Source organism: Lissotriton helveticus, chromosome 9 (assembly GCF_964261635.1).
Source record: "Lissotriton helveticus chromosome 9, aLisHel1.1, whole genome shotgun sequence".
NCBI classification, from domain to species: domain Eukaryota; kingdom Metazoa; phylum Chordata; class Amphibia; order Caudata; family Salamandridae; genus Lissotriton; species Lissotriton helveticus.
The window spans coordinates 1,081,151,039-1,081,177,678 of NC_136070.1; the positions used below are offsets into that span (position 1 = coordinate 1,081,151,039).

Here is a 26,640-nt window from a genome sequence, read left to right on the forward strand (position 1 = left end):
CTAGAACTGTAGATGGTGATGTCATCTAAGTAGGCAGAGCAGAACTCCTCCTTGCCAGCTAGGACCCTGTTAACTGCTGCAAGGTACAAGGGGCATTCTTCAATCCAAAGGGCATCACCAGGAATTGGTAATGTCCCTGGCGTTTAGAATCTCTTTGGCTCCCTCAGTCAAGGTGATCTGCCTGCACCTTGCTGTCAAATCAACGGTACTGAGGAACCTGGCAGTGCCTACTCGTCAATGAGCTCATCAGCTTTGAAGATTGGGTGTGCATCAGTTGTGGTGACTGGATTGAGTCCTCGGTAATCCACACAGAACGGGAGCTCTGGCTCAGCTTCCGGCAGGGTCACCTTTGGTCTGGACCAGGGACTGTCCGAGGGCTCAAACACCCCTAATGCTAACTTTCTGGGTACTTTCTCCTTGATGCTGGCTCACACCCGGTCTGACAACCTGAAAAGCTTGTTCTTTACAGTGGGGACTGTCTCTGGTGTCAATCTCATGTGCGCACAGATGTGTGAGTCTGGGGGTTAGGGGGGGAGGGGGTAGAACAAGGGGCAAACTGCCCCAGCAACTGGTAACAGTCACCTTGCTGCTTGAGGGTCAGGCAGGAAGAGAGGTTGACACTCTCCACTGACCCATTGTGTTCCTGTGCAGAGAGAAGGTCAGGGAGAGGTGGACTCTCTTGTTCCTCTCCCTCATCTGTCACTAGGAGCATGCTCACTTTAGACCTCTCGCAGTGAAACTTCAACCTGTTCATATAGAACACCCTCAGGAGAGTCCTAGGGATCCGAAAGTCCACCAGGTAGCTAGCCTCCCCCTTCCACTCCTTGATTTCATATGGGCCTGTCCAGTGGTCCTGGAGAGCCCGAGCTCTATTGCGTCCATGGCCATAACTGCTGGCTAGGTTAAAATTCCACGAATGTGGCCTTCTGTTCGTACCAGAGTTTAATCACCTCTTGGCCAGCCTCAAGGTTACTTTTAGCCTGCTTCCGGAAGCTGTGGTTATGGTCCCGGACGTCCAGCATGTGGCTTACCACATCCTGGGAGGGGTTTCCTGGGAGCTTGCTCCCACCCCTCCGTGACAAGAATTCAAGGTCCCATCAAAGGGTGTCCATAGAGGAGTTCCAAGGAGCTGAACCCTACTCCTTTCTGCGGCCCCTCTGTAGGAAGGTGGATATCTGACTATGGTTGCCCCCAACTTTTTGCCTAGTGTTTTGCTGGCTTTCGACTTAGTTGGCCTGGGATCCTGCTATTCAGGACCCCAGGCTTCCTGCTCTCTCTGCTAAAATGGACTCCATGTACCTTAGGTGCATTTACCAATTGGTACTGGGCCACCTTATCAGTCCCTGTACAGTATACCTTAGGTATCCAGGGCATAGGTGTACCCAGGGCCTACCAGGGGCTGAAGCATGTATTATGCCACCCCTGGCTGGCCATCTAAACAGACACAACTGGCTGCACGACAGCTGGGGCAAGGTGGTGTAATCACCCTTTGCTTTAGATATAGTTCCCTATATCTAAACCTAAAATGGACACATATATTCCTATCAGTCACTCCTATGGAAGGCCTTATCAATCCTGAAGGCAGAGTGCTTGGAATTATGTGAGATGGTGCTCTGGCATGAGCTGAGCCCGTTTGCAGCTTGCGGAACCAAGTCCTAATAGCTGTTCCATGATAACGCTATACCATATACACTGAAGTGCATTATAATCCTCGCTGTTAAATGCTAACTCTGGTATAACATTATCAAAACATGTCGAGTAAGGTGTCATACGAATTGGAATACTTCCCCCTCGCCATTTCTGGCGACGGGGGTAGCATTCCACCCTTCTAGAGGGACACGACATGTATGTAACTGAGTACCCCGGTTAAAGTTAACTCGAGCCTTGGCATCACAAAATGGATGCTGCCACCACAGACACAAGTCTGACCTCCTGCTGCTGGGAGTCCTTCCAGCGAGGGAGGCTTGGACAAAGGGTTTCCTGCCTTGGGAGGTGCTAGCACCACCCCAGACAGGATATTGTGTATTGGGTAGGATAGGCCTGAAAGGAATGAGACATGCCCGGGGCACACAAGGTGTCCTGTGCATACACCGGTTCAAACCAGTTGCTGGGGCATCCCTGCCCCAGCTCTGGCGGGAAACCGGACAAAGGATAGGGGGTGTAGCCACCCCCCTTCCTGGTCCCACCCAGGGGAGGGACCTAGTCAGTAGTGCAGCCCCCTTTAGCAGGATAAAGGTAGGAGCTGGTCCCATTCCAAATTAGATTAATCCTGAACTACTCTACAAGAAGAAACTCTGGACTTCGACGTTCTGCTCCACAGAAGACTGAAGAAATCTCCCTTGTGGGCAAGGAGTGTCCACCCTGCACACGCAGGCACCATCAAGCGTCCAGCGGCTTCCCTTTGTCGTCTTCCCTCGAGGTTCCAGACTTCAGAGCCCGACGAGACCCGGATTCCCAGACCTCTCCGACCTCAACTCACATCTGCAGCAAAGCTGAGACCCATGGGTGCGACGAGACACGTGGGACGGCCATCTTGGAAGAAACTGCACTTCGCTTCCAGCACGACTCTCGAGGTAAACTCGACCAAGTGCTTTGGGGACTGAGAAGCCCCAGCCCCGAGCAGCTCCTGCACCGAAGACCAGCCCTCCAGCATCCACGAGATCTGCGTGGGGCCCTTCTGCTTTGTTGCTGCTCGACGCGTTGTCTGGTCACTTGCCGGCTGGCTAGTGGCCTCCTAGACGACGAACCTGTGAATCTTTGCTGCTAGTCTGGTTGCTCCAGACTGGCCCTTGCTCCCTTCCAAAAGAGGGGCACCCCGGACTCTCCTAGTCCGCACCAGACGCTTTCTTCACTCACCGCGTGGGTTGCCTTTGCCAAGGCCTGTTGATGCCGATTCCGGATCCAACACCGCCGACAGCGAGAGCCTGCGTGGGACAGCTCGTGCCTCCATCCTGGTCGTCGAAGACACCTCCTGGTCGACGTGGCTGCAGAGTCAAGCGTCCACTCTTCACCTGATCGCGACGACGACGTCTGGTTCCTTCCTGGTTCCACTCCAGTCACTGGCTAGTGGCTGTGAACATTGTCCCCTCTGCTTTCAGGTTTCCTTCTTCACCAATCCACCCTTGGATTGCACCGGACATCTTCCTCCTGGTCGCCTGCAGCATCTTTTCTTTCAGGCTCCATTGACTTCAACGCGCGAACCCGACACACTTTGGCACCTATGCACCCGCGGCCCGTGGTTGAGGTAACGAGAGCATTTCGGTGCTCAAGGGTAGTTTAACTGTCCTAGTGTCCAGTTCCACAGTCGTTTTTGTCCTAACTAGTCAGGGCTGTCCGTACTCACCTTTAACTTGAACTGTACTGTCCATAGACTTTGTTACGCATCTCGCGTGTGAGTTCACACTCTGCACACGCGTTCCGTGGGCCTCCTATTACTTACCTAGAGTTAGTGTAGCGTGGTCCCATCGATCCTAGAGTCTCTGGACAACTCCATTCTAACTATCGACTTTCACTTTCCACTTACTTAGTATATGGTTTGTCGTGCCCCTAGGGCACCATTGTAATTTTGTGCAACTTAACGTAAGAGATTGTCATGTGCTTAGCCCTCTGACCTCATAAAGAGTTCAGAGGTGTTTGTTATTAATAAATATATTGTTTATTTTCATAACAACCTGTGTGGTGTCCTTTCATCTGGTATTCAAGGGGTTATATTGTGGTAAAACAGCTGGCTTCACATGCCAAAAGAGTTTAGCCTAAGACTGCTTTGTCCATGCTACCATTAGGATAGCTGGTCTATAAGGTTGACTTACAACCAATCACCCTAAGGGTTGTTTGGACTGATACAAGGTGATCACTAGAACTAGTGAGCATCATATATCAGGCCAACTTCTCACACCCTCCCTTTAGGTGTAGAGAAGGCATGGCAAGAGGACATCCCACTTACACCTCATGGGCTCTGGCATACCCATAATCATGCCATTCCAGGTCTTTTTGAGTCTCTTAACCAGATCATTGCTTTGGGTGATAGGGGTAGTGAACTTGTAAGTCACACCACATTCCTTCCATAGGTTCTTCATGCACGTGGACATGAAGTTCGTACCTCTGTCAGACACAACCTCCTTGGGTAACCACACATAGGTAAAGAACCCCATCAGAGCTCTAGCCACCACAGGTGCATTCACTGTCCTCGGAGGAATACCCTTTTGGTAGGGCGAGGGATGGTCTACCCATACCAGATTAAACCTGTTGCCCAGGGTGGTCTTGGGATCGATAGATCCAATAATGTCGAGGCCCAGCCTCTCAAAGGGGGTGCAATCTGTCACTCAAGTAGAAATCTCTGCCTGTTCAAAGTTCTACCCTTTGTGGTCCCAACAACCACAAGGGATTTTACCAACTGTTTAGCAATGGTTGTAGTACATTTGCACCACTGCACCATTCATGTCTTTCAATATCTAGCTGAGTGATAAATAGAAGGAATTACCCAGCAATGCCTATCATACAGACAGACAGCAGGGTCACTGTTAAAGAGGTTAGGATGCACAGTCTTTGCAGAAAAGTCTAATTTCATGCTCCAGTAGATACAACTCTTTTAAGGAGCTATATTAAACACAGTCACAGGTAAAGCCTATTCCACTCAAGAGAGTAATGGCATTTGAGAGGCTGCTCCGTCTTTATCAAATGTTCTGTCCTCTAACACGGAGAACAATCATGAAATTGATGAGGGTTATGGCCTTGTGCATTGTAATAATGCCTTTGCAAGATTGTTTAATCTGTTGTGCAATGCTGGAAGTTCCCTAGCATATGGCAATATCTTACTATTGTCCATTCAATCCAGGTGGCTGATCTGAGATTGGCGTTGCAGCGGGCTGAACATCAAGCAGCAAGAAAGGAAGACTATTTGCGCCAAGAAATTGGGGAACTTCAACAGGTACATATTCTAAGAGTTCAGAATGGTTTTCTGGTATGTTAGGTTTAGTTTTGCATTTATGAGACTTAGTTGCCAGATTGATTAGCACTGCTAATATTTCTACTTATGTTAAAACAGATTATTTTGAATCACATATGCTTATTGATGTTTTTTATTGGTGCACACAAAAGTAGACCAAAGTACACAATTGTAAGCATGTAGGCTAAAATTAAAGTATTATTTTTACAGATTCACTCATATTACTAAACTTTAGTAACCTTGCTCTGGATGATGTGAGAGATCAGAGCTAGGCAACCACATAAAGTGTGCCTCATCAGTTAATCCATCAAAAAAGCCTAATTCAGCTGATTGATTTTTCTGGCATTTTGATGAAGTTTTGAGCAACGGCACCCTTTGTTTCTTTATACATTTTTTTTCGCTTCTTGCAACAAATGTATATTTCTTACTGCTTTTTGGTGATGTTGTAGCCTATGCCCTCCAAGCTCAAATCGGAGCTTGAGTAAAGTTGTATTAAACTCCTGACAGAATCTGCATTGTCATATTAATGCGTACTACAGAGAAAACCATATATTCCCTTCAGAGTTTTCTTAGGTGAGTACAAGAGTGAGTTCTGTTTTCTCAGATGACGTCTCCCTTCGCGATACTGTGTGTATGATACCATATGACTCAGCTGTAGTCAATCTCCTGTTCAGCCTACATCTCTCCTTGTCTCCACAGTGGTCCAATCCTGTCAAATTAACTGCTAGACCTCCACAGATATCCATATCGATTTGAAATTAGAGTACTCACCTGGCTTCATCACTAGCTTTCTAGGACCTTGATCTCTTGTACTTGACTGTTCAAAGGCTATCAAAAATTGAATGCCAGTAAGCATGAAACACTGACATGCACCAACTGACCCTGTCCTTTGCCAGTCTTCAGTTGACCACCTGCATACCTCTTCTACTGCAGCCAACTCAGGAAGGTGGGAGTCATCCTGTATTAGATGTTTCCTTGGTTTAACAGGTGTACCCACCAGTTGAGCCAGCTGTTCAGGTCATCGGACTCAAAATATGCTTCTCCTGGAATTCTTGCACCAGGTACATCCCACCTTCATCCTTATATTCTTGTCTGGGCTATGTTAATAGACTTTGCCACCGGAATTCTGACTTTACAAATTCCAAGGCGTTCCAGGGTTACTTGTGTATCTCCAGCCCTGATACTTAATTTCTCCAGCCTTGCAAGCAATATGCACTTCACCAGCTGTCAGTCATTTGACAAGTGTTTAGGACACTTTGCACAAAAACTCAGTTTTTTTTTTAACATCTTTTATAGGATTAAGCCATTACGTTTTTATTATAGTATCCCAGGGGAATCATAAAAAAAAGTGTCCCCTCTGTAGGTGACTCCGTTATTGCAGTAAATAACAGTTCAATACTAGGAATTAGAAAAAAGACAAGGGATCAATGAAAATTCCAGATATTTTTTGATTGGCAGTCAACAGAGCTTCAAGGTTAGGCGAATAATCTTAAATTGTGGTTGAGAAAAGAGTGTACTTCACTCAGTAACATACCTTCTGACGGTCAATGATAAGGCTCTGCTTCCAACATATTTTGTTCTATTCACTTTTTCTGTGTCACTTTCAGTCTGAAGACATTATTTAGAGTTTGGCTGGAAAGGTCCTGGTATACTGTGTAAAGAGTCAAGGGGTTTCCTTATGAGAAGACTGGGGCTTGCTATGCACTCCCTAAGTGCTCTGTTAGTGGGTAGTGTGGTTGAGCAGCCTTAGGCTTAACACGGAGGAGTGCAAGGCATTTGCAAATACACAGCATGATTAATAAATTACAAGAAGAAGAACCACATGAATTTATAGAAATAAGTTTAGACATCAGTGAAAAATCGTTCAGGTAAGTATGTTTTCAAATATAACTTCTTTTCACTTTAAAAAGTGGACACAGTGCAATTCTGAGTTCTGCAATGTTATCCTATGGAAAGAAGAACACGTTTTGCAAATAGGCATAGTACAGTGACTCAAAAGACCAGTCTCCAGGAGTTAAGGTGAGTGGTGGGCAAGGTCCAAGGCAGCACCAGCAGTATACCACCAGAGGCACGGGGAGGGCTAGCTGCAGGGTGCAAAACAGTGTTGGTAGCCGAGTAGGTTTCCATGGAGATCGGTCACTGCAAAAAAAAGGCTGCCGGCTCTGGCTGGAAGGCCAGTTGGGGTGAACCGACAGAGGGCTTCAAGGCTTGTGATGCTTTGAGGTGAACAGATCTAGAGTGTCGCTGGTGTTGAAAGTGCTCTATACGGGAGCTGCTTTCCACCAAAACCTGAGAACTACCCAGAGATCTCTGCTTCTTTTTTGCATAATTTATTTGTCACTCTATACCTAAAAGTGTATTTTTTTGATGCTGTGGTGGGACGTAGGGATACCTGGGAGTCTTCTACTTCACGGCCCAAGGCAACGGTTGCAGAGGTGTTTTTAGACGTTTGGTTTTCTTACCCAGAGCAGTCACGCTCGAGGGGGCCTGCGTGTAGAGGCTGCAGGCTGAGAGTCCACAAGGGCTGAAACCACAATGGACTTGTGCTTTGGAGAGCTAGTGGACCTTGTTGACACCCATGTACCACTTCAACTTGGGCCGGAGTCAGTGGGTGCAGTGGTGTCTTCAGGTGTCGGTTTTTGGCAGTTCCGCAGGTCTCTGAGTCTTTGCTTTAGCGTTCCTGCAGTATGCAGGAGAACAGGTCCTCTGTTCACAGGAAGTCTTGGGTCTTTATCGAAGGCAGGCAGTCCTCACAAGTTTCTGGAGTCTACAGCTACAGGACGAATCGAGTTTGGCGCAGTTTTCAATGAGGGATGCAGACAGGCCAGCAGAGTTGGTACCAAGTCAGCTGCTTCTTCTCTTTTCTCTGCTTTTGTGGCTCTTCGGTGTCCTTTCTCTTTTTTTGTTTGAATATATTTTATTGCATTTCTTTCAATAGAATACAGGAAAGCAGAATAGTACCGCAGTAGTATTGATTAGATATGTCATCATACATCCGTTATCCACATATGTGTACACAAATGAAAAATATAAATCAGGTTAAAGCATAGAATGACAAGGATGGTAAATACAGCTGTACAAAGATACTTATCCAGTATTGGGGTATCTTTCATAGATTCACATGCCTGAATCATTCCCCGTCGTCGAGGCGGGAGTCCCACGGTAAATAAAAAAGCAGTGCCAAAAGCACTTTGTAGTAGTAGGCCCTAGAAAAGGCCTGAGGCCTAAATTATAGTAGCCTATCTACATCATTATGCTAAAAAGACCAAAGTCTTTGCTCCAACCAATCAGCTTACAGCACCCTCTAGAACCTTCCCTGCAGAGCCAGCTCTCCTCAGATTTTCACCACACGTCGTGTGGAAGGGAGTCTCCTTGAGTCTTGACTCAGTCTTTTCTTCAGAGCTTCAAGATGTCTGACAAGAAGGCCTTGTTTAGACCCTGCAGAACCTGTGAGAAGAAGAGGGTCTATGTGGACGACCAGCACAAGGACTGCATTTATTGCCTTTATCCCAAACATGAGGCAAAAAACTGTAAGATCTGCCGTACCTTCCCTTCTAAGACCTTAAGGGATAGGGAGGCCAGAGTCCTTTTGTGGCTTAAATCCTCTTCCACGGATGATGATGATAGAGCTTCTACCTCTAGCAAGAGGGCGAGGTCTCAAGAGGATAAGACAAGTGAGGGGAGAAAGCATGCTAAAACCTCCCACTCCACTTCAGGCTCTTCACAGAGATCCCAGCATTCTGTCTCTGGAGCCTCAGCCACCAACGATCCTTCAAAGAAAACTGTGAGTAAGAGTTCTTCCGTCTTTTCACCAGTGACTACTGTCTCTACTTCAACCTCCTCTTCTATGGCTATGATATCCACTACATCTATTACTACACCTATTGTGTCTACTAAGATTTGTATTGTGGCAAAAAGAACTCTCGTAGACGACTCGCCGACGAAGTCATCATCGTCAGCGAAGCCTTCGTCGTCTATAAAGAGTCCGTCGACGAAGTCATCGCCGCCGCCGCCGACGACTGTCCCGTCGACGAAGAAAGCACCGTCGACGACGAGCCCGTCTTCAGCTGCCCCATCGACGACCGTCCCGTCGACGAAGAAAGCACCGTCGACGACGAGCCCGTCTTCAGCTGCTCCGTCGACGACCGTTCCGTCGACGGTGGCTCCATCGACGGTGGCTCCATCGACGGTGGCTCCATCGACGGTGGCTCCATCGACGGTGGCTCCATCGACGGTGGCTCCATCGATGGTGGCTCCATCGACGTCGGTTCCGTCGACGGCGAGCCCATCGACGACGGCCCCGTCGACGGTAAAACAATCGACGACGAATCCTTCATCGTCGACCTTGTCGACGATAAATCCGTCGACGACGGCATCTTTTCAGCGGGCGGATGCACCTTTGTCACTGGTGCCATCAAAACTGATGGAATCAGCTTTGCTGAAGCCTATAACTGGAAACCAGGTTTTTTGTACGCCAATTTCAACAAAGAACTTTTAACTCGTGTCTTACAAGAGACAACAAGGTTCTTATATATCGCCACTAATGCCCTCTCATCTTCTCGAATCTTACTCCGATGATGAAGAAGATGATTTTGAAGACGATGATAATGAAGATGCTTTTGGTGTGGCGCGTCATCCATCTGAACTTATCATCAAGTGTCAGGATGATGATGAAGACGAATCTTATACTGAGCACTACTACCAGGAAGATATTGTAGTGCCTCATGCATTGGAACATCAGAGACGGCCTAGGGTCTCAGAAGTCACTCAGTTACCACCTACTTTGATACAAGATTTACAGGCTATGTTGGCAGACTATAAGCAACGCTTTCCACCACAAATGCCTCAACCTAATAATACTGTTCCTCCGCCTCAAAATCCGCCACCTTCACCAATTGTGGAACCCCCCCCACCGGAATGCCCTCCGGATAAGTCATCAGAAGAAGAAGTAGAAGACGGGGAGTTGCCTAACGTACCTTCATCAGATCCATGGGATGACTACGTTATCCCCATCCCATCCCCTCCTACTCCTCAGCCTTCAGATTCACCGCCTGATGATGTAGGTGGGTTTCATAACCTGATGCAGAGAGCTTCAAACAGGTTTAAACTCCCGGTGACAGTGGAACAAACGGAGTGTTTTCTCCATGATTTTAAAGAGGATACAAGGAAGGTGTCTAGAGCCATTCCTATCATTGACTATATTTGGAAGGAGGGCATAAAGATAATGAAAAACCCTGCATCTGTGCCTGCTGTGTTGCCAAGAATTGATAAGAAGTACCGTGCTCCGCTTACTAGTCCGGCGTGCCTTATTGGTCATCCACGCCCGGATTCAGTAATTTCTCAGGCTGCACAACAAAGGTCAAAGAATCCAGCAACCCCTATTTCTACACCACCAGATAAAGAGGGGAGACGCTTAGACCTTATTGGGAAAAAGTTTTCCACCATGGCTGCAGCATCCATCAGAGCGGCAAATTCTATGGCGATTATAGGGCGCTATGATCGCCAAATGTGGTCCGAAATGGCGGGTTTCATTGAGCTGATCTCGGAGGACAAGAGACAGGAAGCCAGGAAAATTCTTATAGAGGGAGAACGCGCAGCGGAGGAATCCATCGACTGCGCACTAGATGTTGCGAACACAAATTTTAGACAGTTAGCAGGAGCAGCTGTCTTGAGGCGTCAAGGGTGGTTAAAAGCCACGACCTTTCGTCCAGAAGTACAATTGAAAGTACTAGACATGGCATATGACGGAGAGTCCCTCTTTGGGAAACATGTCGACGAGGCTCTCCAAGCGATTAAAACAGATACAGATACTGCAAAATCGCTAGGGTCATTGCAGTATAAAAGAGGTTCGTTCAGAGGAGCTAGAGGACGCGGTTATTCGTCCAGAGGAAATTATTACCAGCAAGGCAGGCAATATCAGCAGCAATACCGCCAGAATTATCAATCCTCGTATCGACAATCTGGATCGGCTGGTTTCTCTCGCCAAGGAGGAAGAAGGCGTTCAAACAATCAAGGACGAGACAATCATAAGAAACAGTGAGGTCAATTAGGCGCCGCTTTCAGTCCCCTACCTTCCCGTGGGCGCGGAAATTTCTGCCTTTCAACAACAATGGCATCAAATAACAACGGATCAGTGGGTGTTGGACTTGGTCCAGCATGGTCACACCCTAGAGTTCATCACCAAACCTCCAACAACTCCGCCCAGGGGTCCCCCTCCCCCTCATCTTCACTTCTTGATCAAAGAAGTTCAAGCAATGCTTCTCAAGAACGCAGTAGAGAAGGTTCCAAACCATCAAAGAGGGTTAGGTTTCTATTCCCGTTTTTTCCTCATAAAGAAGAAATCAGGGGAATGGCGACCGATCCTAGACCTGCGCAATTTAAACAGATATCTCAAGAAGCAGGGATTCCGAATGGTCACCCTCTCAGACATTCTCAGCTGCCTCAACGAGGGAGATTACATGGCGTCCTTGGACATGGAAGATGCATACTTCCACATCCCAATCCACCCAAAACATCGAAAATACCTCCGTTTCACTGTGGCTGGCGCCCACTATCAGTTCAAAGTCCTCCCATTTGGCCTCAAGTCGGCCCCAAGGATTTTTACGAAGTGCTTGGCTCCGGTGGCAGCAACTCTTCGAGCAGCAAAAGTACAGGTTTTCCCGTATTTGGACGACTGGTTAATCAAAGGTCCATCGAAGAACAAAGTGAAGTCCAACATTACAATATGCTGCGATCTCTTTCAATCGCTAGGCCTCACAATCAACAAGAGCAAATCTCAATTGGTTCCAAAGCAAAACCTGCTGTTCCTAGGAGCTTGTCTGGACACAATAGAATGCAAGGCATTCTTGTCTCGAGAGAGACAACTCCGACTACAGGCTTTGGCCATAAAACTGTCAAGAAAAAGGTCACTTTCAGTTCGCCTATTTGCATCACTTCTGGGAATGTGCTCTTCGGCCATCAACCTCATTCCACTGGCGCGTCTCAAGATGCGGCCGTTACAGGAAGAGCTACATCGTCAATGGCATCAAGCGACTGGCTCTTTCGAAGACACCATCACAGTCACCAACAGGATGGTGCAGGCTCTTCAATGGTGGTCTCCGCTCAACAATCTGGAACAGGGGCTTTCATTCTTGCAGACTCCTCCAGATTTCATCCTGACGACAGATGCGTCCATGGAGGGCTGGGGAGGACATCTCCAGGACTTACAGGTGCAAGGAAAATGGTCTCAACAGCAGAAAAAATGCCACATCAACAGTCTAAAGTTGAAAGCCATTTATCTTTCGCTTCAAGCGTTCCTTCCCAGGATAGCAGGCTCCTCGGTCCTGGTCAGAACGGACAACACCACAATCATGTTTTATATAAACAAGCAAGGGGGAACGAGATCAGCCACATTATCCAGAGAAGCCCAAGAGTTATGGCAATGGTTAACAATTCATAACATAACTCTCAAGGCGGAACACGTCAGAGGTCTCTACAACACCGTAGCAGACAAACTGAGCAGGTCCTTGTCAGATTGCCACGAGTGGGAACTGAACAACAGCCAGTTGAACAAAGTGTTTCAGAGATGGGGCAAACTGAAGTTGGATTTATTTGCGACGCAACAGAACAAGAAATGCCGGTACTACGCCAGCAGGTTCCCTCAACAGGGATCAAGGGGGAATGCCCTGTCCATGCGATGGTCAGGGATTTATGCTTACGCCTTTCCTCCGATCCCTTTGATTCCAAGAGTGGTACGCAAAATGAAGTTGGAGAGTTGTCGTCTTCTCCTAATTGCTCCCAAGTGGCCTCGCCAGTATTGGTTTCAGGAACTCATGCTACTGTCTCAAGAACCACCGATCAGACTGTTGGTAACCCCAACATTGCTGTCACGACACAAGGGTCAAGTGCTTCATCCAGACCCTCAATCGCTGAAATTGCACGTATGGCTCCTAACTTCCTAGAATTCGAACATCTCCAAATTCCTCAGGATTGCCGAGACATCTTAAAGAAAGCAAGAGCCCAGAGTACGTTAAAAACGTATCGTCTCGAGTGGAAGCGTTTCTGTGCCTGGTGCATTACTAGTGCTTTACACCCTATAGAGGCACCAGCAGAGAAAATTTTACCCTATTTATTGCATTTGGCACAATCTGGTCTTTCTTTTTCGTCAATAAAAGTCCACTTAGCGGCCTTATCCAGATACAGGAAGATGGCTAACACTCAATCGCTCTGCTCTTCATCGCTAATCAAGCAATTTATGAGAGGTCTTTTCCGGGCTTATCCTCCAGTAAAGCCCTCACCACCGGAATGGGAGCTCAACACTGTTCTCTCACAACTGATGAAGCACCCGTTCGAGCCCATCCTTAGAGCTGATCTAAAGTTTTTAACATGGAAGGTTGCTTTGTTATTAGTGCTAACTTCCGCCAGAAGAGTGGGAGAAATTCAAGCCTTCACTATAAAGGAGCCCTTTCTGCATTTCTCCCAGGACTATGTCACTTTACGAACGAATCCAACATTCATACCAAAAGTGCCTTCCCAGTTTCATCTGAATGAGCCAATCAAGCTGAAAGTTTTCTTTCCAAATCCTTCAACCCCGGCTGAAAGAACATTGCATTCCTTAGACATCAAACGATGCTTAAAGTTCTATCTTCAGAGAACCAAGACTTTAAGAAAATCAGATCAACTGTTTGTAGCTTATGGCCAGACTACATTGGGGAAAGCGGTCACTAAAGCCACAATTTCGAGATGGATTGCATCCGCTATTCAGTTCTGTCATATCAAGGCTGATCGAGCATTGACAAGGTCGGTTCGATCTCATTCCACAAGAGCTATGGCAGCGTCTGCAGCTTTGTTTGCAGGAGTGACGCTTGAGAACATTTGCCGTGCTGCGACATGGAAGAATGTCCACACGTTTACAAGACACTACTGCCTACAATCAGCAAATCAGGATGATGCGGCAGTGGGCCAAGCTGTTTTACGTCACCTGTTTCCATAAGAAGTATATTCAGGTACAAATGTTGAATTATTTCATATACTGTACTCTCAATTCAGTACATTGTTTATAATATGCAAACATATGGTGACATATTGTGTGTTTTTTATGATGCTTAAAGTTCCTTTCAAGAAGGATATTGCACAATTTCTATGTGAATATGGACATGATTTATTAATAGATCATTCTAAGGCGATTCTTGGTTGTTTATCACACATTCATGGGGGTGCACTACAATAAGTCTCCCACCATCCGCAACCGACTTTGCCTGGCTTACTGCTTGCTATTCTGATTCAGGCATGTGAATCTATGAAAGATTCCCCAATACTGGATAAGAAAACAAGTTACTTACCTGTAACTTCAGTTATCCAGTATTGGTATCTTTCATAGATTCACATGCACCCACCCTCCTCCCCGGAGAGTTCAGTTCTCTAAGTTCGGGATACTTGTTCCCACTTGTGCTAACGAAAATCTGAGGAGAGCTGGCTCTGCAGGGAAGGTTCTAGAGGGTGCTGTAAGCTGATTGGTTGGAGCAAAGACTTTGGTCTTTTTAGCATAATGATGTAGATAGGCTACTATAATCTAGGGCTCATGCCTTTTCTAGGGCCTACTACTACAAAGTGCTTTTGGCACTGCTTTTTTATTTACCGTGGGACTCCCGCCTCGACGACGGGGAATGATTCAGGCATGTGAATCTATGAAAGATACCAATACTGGATAACTGAAGTTACAGGTAAGTAACTTGTTTTCTTCTCCATGACAACAGTTTGCTGGTATTATAGCTCTGCCCAGTTTCATCCGGTAGAAAATGAACGTCTGTATGGCGGGGATATCTATGCCAATAAGGTGGCCAATGAGTAGAGATTGATTGCGCCAGAGGACTGACGAAAGAGCACTAAGCAAGACAGGTGTAGTGCGTCTCTGATAATAAGTAATATCTAAATCTCAAAAAGCTTTATAATGGGGGAAAGCCGGGCAGGCAGGGTGCTACCGCATTGATGAAACAAGTGTAGCGATAGTCATCGTCTCCCAGTCGCGGGGCATGCCCCTTACACGTCTCCCAGTCGCGGGGCATGCCCCTTACGTTATGTCCCTAAGTATCGCACTCATCCTAAGGGTGCTATCCACGACTGAGTTGCCAACGTCGTCCTATAGTCACCCCGCAGAGCGCTAGAAAAAGACCTGCGAATAATCAACATTCAATATCATTTGCTCAGAACAATAAATAGTGATTTAATAACTTGTGAAAATAGGGGCTGTAAGCCAACAGAAGGGGAGAAAATAAAATAGGGAGGAAGGGGGGAATATAAACGAAATAAGAAGCTTGCATTTAAACAAATGAGACAGGGCTACGGGTGGGGGTAAGTGCATGTGTAGTCGTGTCCGTAGCGGATGTCGTCCAGTGCCGTGTGCAGTGGCCGAAGGGCGGCGGCGATGGGGGGGGAACTTCCAAGGAGGGCCCCCGTCTGGAGGGATGGGGGGAGGGTCAATAGGTAGCCTAGAGGAAGGGAGGGAGGGGAGGAAGGAGGAAGGAAGAAAGAAGGGGGGCAGGCGGCGCTCGGTTGGAGGAGCCTCTATGTGATCCCGCCTTGTATGTACACTCGGTGAAAAGCAATCCGGGTGTCATCCCAGGTCTGAGCTATCGGGTACAAGCGGATCCCTGCTGTTTCTTCCCTGTGTAGGGCTACACTTTCTGCTTGCACCCAGGTAGCAAATGAAGTGCGCCAGTGTATGGCCTGGGGAGGCTCGCCATTTTACAGCGTTTTGTGACAAGTCTCTTTGCCGTTATTAATCCAAGGTCCCAGAACCTAGCCTGGGCTTTCGACTGTTTTGCTCGCTTATACAGGCCCAGTAGACAAGCCTCCCATGTGTTTGGTAGGCTTCCCCCGGTGGACGCCGCCAGGGAGGTTGATACTGTTGTCCAATAGCTGTGTAGGTGTGGACATGCCCTGAGCATATGCAAAAAGTTTGCATCCACTAGCCTACACCTGGGGCACGCCGTCGTGTCAAGGTTAAAATAGCGATTTATTTTATCCGGAGATAAATACGCACGGTGTATGAGGAAGTATTGGATAGTTTTAAAACGGGAGTTGCGCGGGATGTTCAACACTCCCGCCAACACCCTCATCCATTCCCCATCAGTCCAGTCCCGTCCCCTATCCTCAGTCCATTTGTCACGCAAGCGCCATGCGGAGAACTGGGTGTGTGTATGTAGGGCCTGCGCCAACCAATGGACAATGTGGGAACCATTCCCCATCACATGTAGATACTGCATCAACAGATGGGTGGGTGGCTCGTCTGTGAGATCGCCCCAGATCTGCGAGAATGAGCGTATGATCGCGCATGTGTGAGGAATTGTCCGACTGGTAGCCCCGAGGTGGCCGCCAGCGTTTCAAATGGTAGTAGTGCACCTTCAGAGAACAAGTCCCCCAGTCCCTCCAGGCCAGCTCTGGTCCAGCTACTTAATATAGCCTCTATGAGAGTGCCACCTTCCCAGGGCAGCCCCAGCAAGGGTAGATTTGGAGCATATGGTTTAATGGAGTTTGTAAGCTTCAAGCTCCTCGTATAGCATTTCCGCGCTGTCGCTAGGTGTATTTGCTTTGGGCATCTGGCTCTGGCTAAAGGGTGGAATAACGCATGGACTTGTGCCATTGTCAGAACTACGTCCTCCGTAGCAGTATCTCCAAGATTTTTCCAGCTCAGCCAGTAGGTCACCCATTATTATCTGGCGGCCCAGCTACAGAGTTCCTGGTTGGGAACCGCCAATCCACCACTCTCAGCCGAGGCATACAATGTCTTTAGGGCTACCCGGGGTCACCCCATGTTCCATAGCAGACGTCTGGTTAGGGTTTCTAACTCCCGAAATATTCTGGCCGGGTCATAGGGTCATAAACAGGAATGTTGGCATAGAAGTACAATAATTTAGGCAGCACTATCATTTTTGTCAACGTGATGCGACTTGGGATATTAAGTGGGAGGGAGTTCCAAAATGTCACCTGAGCCATGAGTGATGAAACTGCCCACACCAGATTGCCATCTAGCATATCCGTGGGGTTACGGTATACGTGTACTCCCAAGTAGCGGAAAGTGGTCTGGTACCAGACAAGTCGTTCACCCAACACCACTATGTTTATGGCGTGTCGGCAGCAAAGGAATAGACTCCGGACTTTGCCCAGTTAACCTTAAGCCCCAACATCTGCCCAAATTCGCGAAATACATCGGATAGTACACGCGGGAAACAGGTCAGGTCCCTGAGGTAGAGGAGCAGGTCATCTGCGTATAGTGATACTGCATGTAGCCCGTCGGCAAGAGGGATGGCCCAGTCAGCTCCAAAGGCACGGAGCCGCGCGCCTGGGGTTCCATCATAAGTGCAAATATTAAGGGAGAAAGAGGACACCCCTGTCTAGTGCCTCTGCACACTCGGATAGGGTCTGATAGCAGTTTCCCCGTGCGGACTCGCACTGTAGGTTCCCGGTACAGGAGTTCCACCATCTGGAGGAAAGTATCACCCAAGCCAAACTGCTCCAGCACCAACCGCAGGTAGGGCCACAGAATCAAACGCCTTTTCGAGGTCAAGGACCAGGCACCCCGAGGAAGGCCATTGGGTCGTAGCTAGACTTTGGATTCTGAACAGGCGTCTGATGTTATATGACGTGCTGCGAGTTGGTACAAAGCCATTCTGGTCAGTGTGCCCAAAGCCTGGCACTAGGGGGGCCAGTCGTTGGGCCAGCGTGGACGCCAGGATTTTGTAGTCGGTGTTGAGGAGAGCCAGTGGTCTATACGAGCCCAAACTGAGCTCATCTCTGCCCGGCTTTAGGAGGGACATTAGGTTCGCCTCGTTTAGGGAAGGTGGGAGGGCAGAATCTGTAATTGCCGCCCTATATATGCGTAGCAGTTCGGGGATGAGTCCAACGGAGTAAGCTTTATAGAACTCCGCGGGCAATCCGTCTGGTCCCGGAGACTTGCCATTGGAGAGGGAAAAGATAATCGTCCGCAGTTCTTCCGCTGTGAGCGACGCTTCCAATTCTAGCCGCTGCATATCGGTGGCTGCTGGCGATGGCCAGGCCAACAGGTATGCCGAGAGGTCGTCCGGTGAGTTGCGAAGACGAGAGCAGTAAAGGCCTTCATAGTGTGTCGTGATGGCCTCGTGAATAGCCCTCTGAGTGTAAACAATGGTGTTTAGGGTAGTGCGTACAGCCATCACCGGCGTGGTCTGAGTGTTGAGTCTAATCAGCCATGATGGCAGTCTACCAGGCTTGTCACCTAGGCGATGTGTTCGCGCCTAGTGGGCAGCATAGTTCAGATTCTTCAACCTGTCTAACAGTTGTCTATGTCCTTCCCTGGCTGTCTGCAAAGCCCCTAAGTCTCCCCCTGCCGCCTCACGTTCTCCCTCCAGTAGTTCAGATTCGGTCTGTGTCAATTCCGTCTCTATCTGCTTTCGCATACCTGCCTGCATGCCCAGACAGTGGTCCCGGATGACTACTTTAAATGCATCCCATTCGAATTGTGGGGTGGACGCAGTACCATTGTTGTCTTCGAAGTACTGCAATAGGCGGTGCGACAGTGCCTCCCTATACGGGTTGGTACCGATGGGTGGGGGCGTACCCAAGTAAAGTCAAGGGTGTGAGGATTGTGGTCCGATTGAGTACGGCCAAGGTAACTGGTGTCAGTGACGTGAGGTAATAAGTCACTTGTCAACATGTATCTGTCCAACCGGACGTGTAGTGTGTGGGCGCCTGAATAATATGAATTTACTTTTTCCTGGGGATGATGGCTGCGCCAAGCGTCATGTAGGTCCCACTGTACCGCCCAGTCTGTGAGTGCCCTCATTGCCCCTACTACAGGTGCGCTGGCTAGGGGAGGGAAGGAGCGGTCCAAAGCAACGTCCAAGACCGCGTTATAGTCGCCCCCGAGCAGGAGCGGCATTCCATGCCACGGAGCTAGTACCGTCGATAGTTGTGTAAAAAATTGACCTTGGTCGGTATTAGGAGCATATAGGGAAGCAAGGACTATGAAGTGGTCATCCAATCTACCATGAAGTACCACATACCTACCCTCCGTGTATATTATGGAGTGGGAAAGTGCAAAGGGGACCCCAGGTCGTATCCAGACTAATGCTCCCCGTGCGAATGCCGAACAACCTGTTGCATGTAATTGTCCCCGCCATCTACGGCATAACGTTAACACCTCCGGAGCGGTCAAATGAGTCTCCTGCAATAGCGCAATTTGGACATTATGTCGTTTGAGATATGAATTAATCTGGTAGCGACGTGAGGGCGTGTGCATCCCTTGCACATTCCAGGTGCAAAATTTCATCGCAGTCATTGCAAATCCGTTTTCTCATCCCCCCTTTGTCCAACCCCCCCCCACCCTCCCCAGCACCCGGCAGACCCACCCAACACGGTAAGCACCCACACATGATATCTAAATACTGTTTCATAAGCCAGTACGTCACAAATAAAATGCAAGGGAGAAAGAAAGAATCAACCAACCCTGTAAACAAGGGAAACAAAAACACAATGCCAAAAGGTCGACAGCGAAACATGTTGTCCAAACACTCCTATGAGCGAAAGAATCCTTGAGATCAATGGGGGTGTGCTGAGCGCCTGGCGCTCTCTTTACACAGGCATCTCGTGGTCAGGTTGAGGCCCCCCCCCCCACAGGCAGGTCCCGACAGCCAGCCCAGTTCCAGTGAAGACTCCCAGCACATGGGGGTCTCGGAGCTCCCGGGTCCGTGGGTCAACCATCCTATAATGTTCCAGGTTGGATCCCAATGCTGCACTCACCTCCAGGGGTCCGTCCACCCCTACAATGTTACCCCATGACTCACCGACAGTGTGAGCATTCAAGTCACATCTGGACAGGGGGAGCCGGATTCGCAGGATCAACATCTCCAGGTCCAGTCTTCCCTCCGTAAGCAGGACAGCGTCAGCAGCGCCTCAGAGGAGTTATAACAAAAACAAATGCTTGAGTCCCCAAGGCGAGGTGAAAAGGAGTCAAGTGTTCAGTGGACAATGTCAACAGTTTGCGGGGTAACATCCGGTAGTTCCGCCGAGACCTGTGAGTCTGGTATTCCATAAATGCGCTCATCGTCACTTGTGATAGCGCTAGGGCTGGCTTCCAGATCTTGTTCCGCTTCCAACAAACCTCTGATCACCGCCACCATCCGAAGGGCCTCCTGCTGTTCGTTTTGTGCGAGTTCAGGAGTGGGACCTATCTCCGTCCCTGTGTTCGTCAATGTTATCGGCGAGGGTCGACGCCGGCGGCGTCGCCAAGGCCCCCGGTCACGTTGCGCCCGTGATGACAGCTCACCAGGACTTGTATCCATGCCCGAGTCTAGCCAGGCCTTAACCGCTTCAGGGGTATTGAAAAAATGAGTTTTGTCCCGGGCCACCACACGTAGGCGCGCTGGAAAGAGAAGGGAGTATTTCAGTGCCAGGCGGCGGAGGCGTTGTTTCACTGCCAGGAAAGAGTGGCGTTGGCGTTGGACTTGAACCGTGTAGTCAGGGAAGAACATGATCTTAGCGTTCTTGACGCTAATGTCCGACAGTTTTCTGGTCTTTCTCAAAATGGCATCGCGATCTCGATAATTGAGGACGCGAATAAGCATGGGACTGGGGTTGGAGCCCGTGGGAGGAGGTCTCGTCGGCACCCGGTGGGCCCTTTCTACCACAAAGTGCTGAGAGAGGGTGCCCTCCGGCAATAAGTCCATAAGCCAGCTCTCCATGCGCTCCGCCGCCTCTCCGCCTTCCCATAGTTCCGGCAGTCCTATGATGCGGACGTTGGTCCTTCTTGCCCTCCCTTCCGCGTCCTCCGCGCGGTCCTCCAGGAATTCCACTCTGTTGAGGAGATCTTGAACATGTCGGTCAATTTGCGTGATCTTTGGCGTGGTATCAGCCACGGCGGTCTCCAGGGCAGTTGTCCGTTCCGATAGTTTCTTGTGGTCTGCTCGGAGGTGCGTTAAGTCAATGGTTACACTATCAATTTTCGTCTCCAAGGACGTGCGTGTTGACTGCAGCGATTCCTCCAGACGCTCCATCGCAGCCAGCATCGTGTCTAATTTGGAGGCGGTCAGGTTAGGCTCGTACGCCTTTGCCATCTTGCCCTTTCCTTGGATGCCGCTAGCATCAGCTCTCGTCTTGGGGTCACCCAGACATGTGCAGAGCAGTATGGTGAGTCGCCAATGTCTCCGTTGAGGCCTCCCAAAGCCTATATTAATTCACCTCATACTGCAGAACCGATGTATAGCAGCCCCAGGGGGAATGCAGGGTTACTCCTCCAGTGTCTCACACCCACGACGCTACCCCTCGCCAGTTATATCAGCCGGAATTGAAGACTGGGAGAAAGGAGAACGGCGTATATTGTCTCCGTCCGCGTCCCGTATCAGTTAGTGTGGGTAAACGGCAGGCGGCGCCGCGCCGGGGGGCCAAGGCAGGGATTACTGTCCGGCAGCAACAGCCCCCTTGAGGCTGTTTCTCGCGTGATAGGTGATAAGCTCCACAGTGCACACAGCAGAGTAAATGGCGACCGCGGTGTTACAGCGCTTCGCCCCACAGCCCCTCCATCAGCCGCATGCGAAGAAAGGTGTTCCCCCCCGAGGGGAGGATAATGCGGGTCAGAACCCCAGCAGTTCGCGTGGCTGTAACTCCCCACCGGTTCCAGATGTCACCTACAGTCGGCCAGTAAATGGGGCCCCTCTGAAACACTCACCGTGGATGTCTCACAGGTGCGGGCGGTGGTTGATGGCCATTAGGTAGGAGGGGCACAGCGTCTTCGTGGGCTCCCCGCAGGGCTACTCGACAGCGTCCAGGCCAAGGGTCCAGAAGCAAGTGCGACGGTCACTAGGTTCCCCAGAGGAGCGCACAGCAGCTGCAAAAAGCTTATGGAATGGTGCACAGCAAAGGCTGTGGATCCCCTTTCTGCCCCTCTTTCAGAAGTCCTTCTGTTCCTTCTTTCTTTAGCTCAGCAGGATTCTGCTGTGGGCACTATCAAGGGCTACCTTTCTGCTATTTCAGCCTGTCTTAGGCTTCCTGATCAGCCCTCTCGACCCCTGTACCGCTGTCTGCTCCAGCCCCGGTGCTGCAGGGCCCCCATGGATTTGTGCCTGGATACCGGTCGACGCTAGTTGACCTTGTGACACCTCCATCGATGTCGACCACACCGGCACCACCTCCGACGTCGCCCGTCTCAATGGACGACGTCGCCCCCGGTTTCAGCCCCGATCGCTTGATACCGATTTCCAACGCCAATGGGGGATTTCTATCCCTATGTCCGTCCTCCTTATTTTGGCCTGTTTATCAGCCTTCGGAGGAAGGGGAGAACTGGGAGGGGTCTGAGAACCCTCTCACAGCACAATGTGAGTTTGACCTGGACTGGGCAGAGGAGTTGGGGGATGCCAGTGATCTTGATACCTCTCCTGACCTTGGCATGCTGTCTCCTCCTACCATGGCTTCAGAGGAGGGTGCAAGTTATGCAGTGGTGTTGCGTAGGGCGGCCGTGTCACTCCACCTCGAGCTTCCTACAGTTGCCATCATGACTAACCTCCTGACAATAGTGCTTCAGCTGGTGGCTACCTGTTCAGAGCCACTGCTGCCTTTTAACGATGCACTTTCGGACTTTCTTTTGGGCACCTGGTCAAGGCCCAACACAGGGAATCCTGTGGATAGGAACGTGGCCCGACGCCATCGCCTGGCCCGATGACCCCCTTTTCCTTTCTCAACACCCCACCCCTGAGAGTTTGGTTATCCAAGCTTCTGCGTCCCAGAGCGCATTCCCTACCGCACCACCAGACAGGGTATCCAAGAAACTGGAGCACTTCAGTAAGAAGATTTTGTTTTCCGCCAGTTCAGGGCTGCGGTCTGTAAACACCGTATGCCTCTTGGGCCGTTATTCCCACTACGTGTGGGATATGGTGGTGCTTGTGCTGCCTCATTGTCCGGAGGAGCCCCGGACAGTGCACTCTCAAGCTATTGCTGAAGGGAGGGGATGCAGCCAAGTTGAGTATTCGTTGTGGTCTTGACACCGCCGACTCGCTGGGCAGGGCGATTTCCACGATGGTGGTGCTCCGTCACCACGCCCGGCTGAGGACAACTAGTTTTTCTGGGGATGTCCAGGACAGTTTGATGGACTTGTCCTTTGATGGCTATCGCCTTTTCGGCGACAAAGTATTGCGTTGGAGCGCTTTAAGGACTCGCGGGCTACGGCCAAGTCCTTGGACCTTTCCGCCAAGCGCCCTCCTCCGCCTTCTGCTTTTCGCTCCTTTCGTGGCTACTGTTCTCCCCTTTGGCCTTACCAGAGCCCCTCGGGTGTTTACGAAAGTGATGGCGGTGGTCGCAGCTCTTCTGCGCAGATCAGGAGTTCTAGTCTTCCCCTATCTCCATGACTGACTGGTTGTTTAAGGCGTGCTTGCCCCGGAGTATTGTCTCCCACCTACAGACTACGGCTGACCTCCTGCATTTGCTGGGATTCTCCATCAATGTGCCGAAGTCGCACCTGATTCCCTCTCAGAAGCTCCTCTTCATCGGAGCGGTTCTGGATACAACACACTTTCGGGTCTATCCTTCCGAACGGCGAGTCCAGGATATTCAGACTCTGATATCGATCTGTCAGCCTCTATCCTGGGTTTCGGTCAGGATGACCCTGAGGCTCCTGGAACTCATGGCCTCCTGTATCCTGCTGGTCGATCATGCCAGATGGAACATGCAGGCTTTGCAGTGGGACCTGAAGTTCCAGTGGGCGCAGCATCAGGAGAACCTATCCGATTACGTCCAGATCTCGAAGGGCAGTGCACAAAAATTGCATTGACGGCTCACAAACCGGCATTGGGTCAATGGCAGATCCCTCTCCCTTCCCTAACCCGGCCACACTGTGGTGAAGATGTCTTCCTTCTGGGGTGGGGTGACCACATGGGAGAGGCGGAAATCAGAGGCCTCTAATCTCCGGCGGAGTCCAGGCTCCATATCAACCTTCTGGAGATCCGGGCGATCCAACTTGCACTGGAGGCATTCCTTCCCTCTGTCAAGGAGAGAGTAGCACAGGTGTTCACAGACAACACCCCCGCCATGTGGTACTGCAACAAACAGGGCTGGGTGGGGTTGTGGACCCTATGTCAGGAGGCCCTGCGCCTCTGGACATGGCTGGAACATCAGGGCATTTTCCCTGGTGGTTCAACACCTGGCAGGTTCACTTAACGCCAGGGCGGACAAACTCAGCTGCAGGTGCATGATGGATCACGAATTATGTCTTCACTCGGAGGTGGCGCAAGGTCTCTTTCATCGGCGGCGAATAGATCTAACCAATGCTCTCCCCACTGTTGAGAGAATGCGCAATGTAAGCAGTTCTGCGCGCTGGAGTTTCCAAGGCGGCATTTGCTAGGTGACGCTTTTCGTCACGAGTGGAGTTGTGGTCTGTTGTACGCCTTTCCGCCTATAGCACTTCTGCCCAGAGTGCTGAAGAAAATCCGGCGCGACTGGGCCCAAGTCATTCTTGTGGCTCTGGACTGGGCTTGAAGAGTTTGGTATCCCGAGCTACTAAGTATGACCATCGATCCCCCGATCCGACTGCCTCTTCGGGAGGATCTTCTGTCGCAGCATCAGGGGACGGTCCTCCACTCGAACCTGTCCAGTCTCCACCTCCTTGTGTGGAGATTGAGCGGCGGCACTGATTCCTTTCAACTTGCCTCCTGAAGTCTGTGATGTCATTCTGGCAGCCAGGCGTCCCTCCACTAAGTTGGTATACCCTAGCAGGTGCAAAAAGCTTATGGAATGGTGCACAGCAAAGGCTGTGGATCCCCTTTCTGCCCCTCTTTCAGAAGTCCTTCTGTTCCTTCTTTCTTTAGCCCAGCAGGATTCTGCTGTGGGCACTATCAAGGGCTACCTTTCTGCTATTTCAGCCTGTCTTAGGCTTCCTGATCAGCCCTCTCGTTTCAAGTCCCCTGTTGTAAATTGATTCCTCTAAGGCATTACTCATCTTTTCCCTCATATTTTCTTCGTAATGCCACAGTGGGACTTGAACCTGGTTCTCACATATTTAATGTGTGCTCCCTTTGAGCCTCTTCACAACTGTCCTCTTTGTCTGTTACCTTTGAAGATCGCTTTCCTGGTTGCCATCACCTCTGCTAGAAGAGTGAGTGAGCTCCAGGCTCTTTCTTGCAAACCTCCTTTTTTGTCTATCTATACGGACAAGCTTGTGCTCAGAACACATCCATCCTTTCTGCCAAAGGTTGTCACTGCCTTACACATCGGGCAGACCATCACCTTGCCTACCTTCTTTCCGCCTCCTTCCGGAGAGGAAGAGAGGCTCCACCATCTGGACCCAAAACGTGGGCTCTCATTTTACCTGAATCTCACACAACAGTTCCGGGTGGATGACCAGCTCTTTGTTGGCTACATAGACGCCAGGAAAGGTTGGGCCGTACACAAGCGGACCATCTCCTGATGGGTCATCTTGTGTATTAAAGCCTGTTATTCTCTGGCAAAAAAGGAGCCTCCTGTGGGGCTGCGTGCCTATTCCACTAGGGCGACGTCTGACATTACGGCATTGGGACGTGGTGTCCCCTTACAAGACATCTGTCAGGCAGCTACATGGGCCTCACCGCACACTTTTACTAAGCACTATTGCCTGGACGGTCAAGCCCATAGGCTTCTTTGGCCGTTCTGTTCTCCTGGACTTCCTGGTGTGATCTTGGTTTGCAAATCCACCACCGGGGTTGGTATTGCTGGGGTACATATTCTAAGGTAAGTAATCTATCACTAACGTGTTTCTTTCAGATGAACAAGTTAATTACCTTCAGTAACAATATATCTGTAAGAAACATTAGTTTCTTTTTTTTTTTAAAAGACCTTTATTGTACAATTCCAGTATGACACAGCGTAAGGCCTACAACCCCTCGGGCCGGCCGCAGCAGCAATAGAGTTCAGGCATCGCCAATAGGATAACACAGCCGTGTAGCCGACAACCCAGGGGTCCGGCGGCGAATAAAAACCAGTTGTACCATAGATTAAGCATTCCAGGTATACGATATGATTTAGGTTTGTGATTTTTACATTAACCAAATAACAAAACTTTGCAGGAAATTTAAAAGCACATGAGTACAAACAGCCCCTCGATGGTGACAAAACAATCGGTTCGAGGCATGTGGGCTGCTAAATGCATATCTATTGCATAGATCGCCGCCTAGTGTTGGGTCCGGATGATTGCACATTGTTGTCCTGAAAGAGTCTTCGAAGTATCACGAGATAGGTGGCTCCTCCCCTGGACTACAGTGCGCATGGGCATCGACTCCATCCCCAGATTGTTTTTTTCCGCCATTGGGTTCGGATGTGATTTCGACGTCTCCTGTCGGAATCGGTAAAAACAGTTCTCTGAAGGCCAAAAGGCTTTCTAGCCTCGTCGGTATTGTTGGCGTTCGGTTCTCGTGTATACTCCAACTCTTCAAGTCGGTTTTCTGGGGAGTCGCGTGACTCTTCGGTCATCGAGGCCCTTCGACGCAGCAAGACCCCGACGAAACTACAATGGAACGAAGTCCGTTCAAAAAGTGTCCCGTGTGCTGTTCGAAGTACCCACACATCGACGTGCATCCTGTATGCAACAATATGCTTCCCGATCGGCGATAGGACGGACGGCTTCGAGGACGTGTGCGGGACTGGGACTACATTGCCCTGGATATTGTGCAGATAAAAACAAAGAAAAACCTCCTGTCCGAATCCACATGGAACATGATAGTTAA

The 26,640-nt window shown here is 49.7% G+C and overlaps 1 protein-coding gene across 1 annotated transcript in view; it reads left to right on the forward strand.

Annotated features, from left to right (window-relative positions):
• Positions 1-26,640, forward strand: part of LOC144782234 (TATA element modulatory factor-like) — a 316,861-nt gene that overhangs the window by 150,333 nt on the left and 139,888 nt on the right. Inside the window, exon 9 of the mRNA XM_078661477.1 lies at positions 4,835-4,927. Coding sequence (XP_078517603.1) covers positions 4,835-4,927 — 93 coding nt within the window. The remainder of the gene's footprint in view (positions 1-4,834; positions 4,928-26,640) is intronic.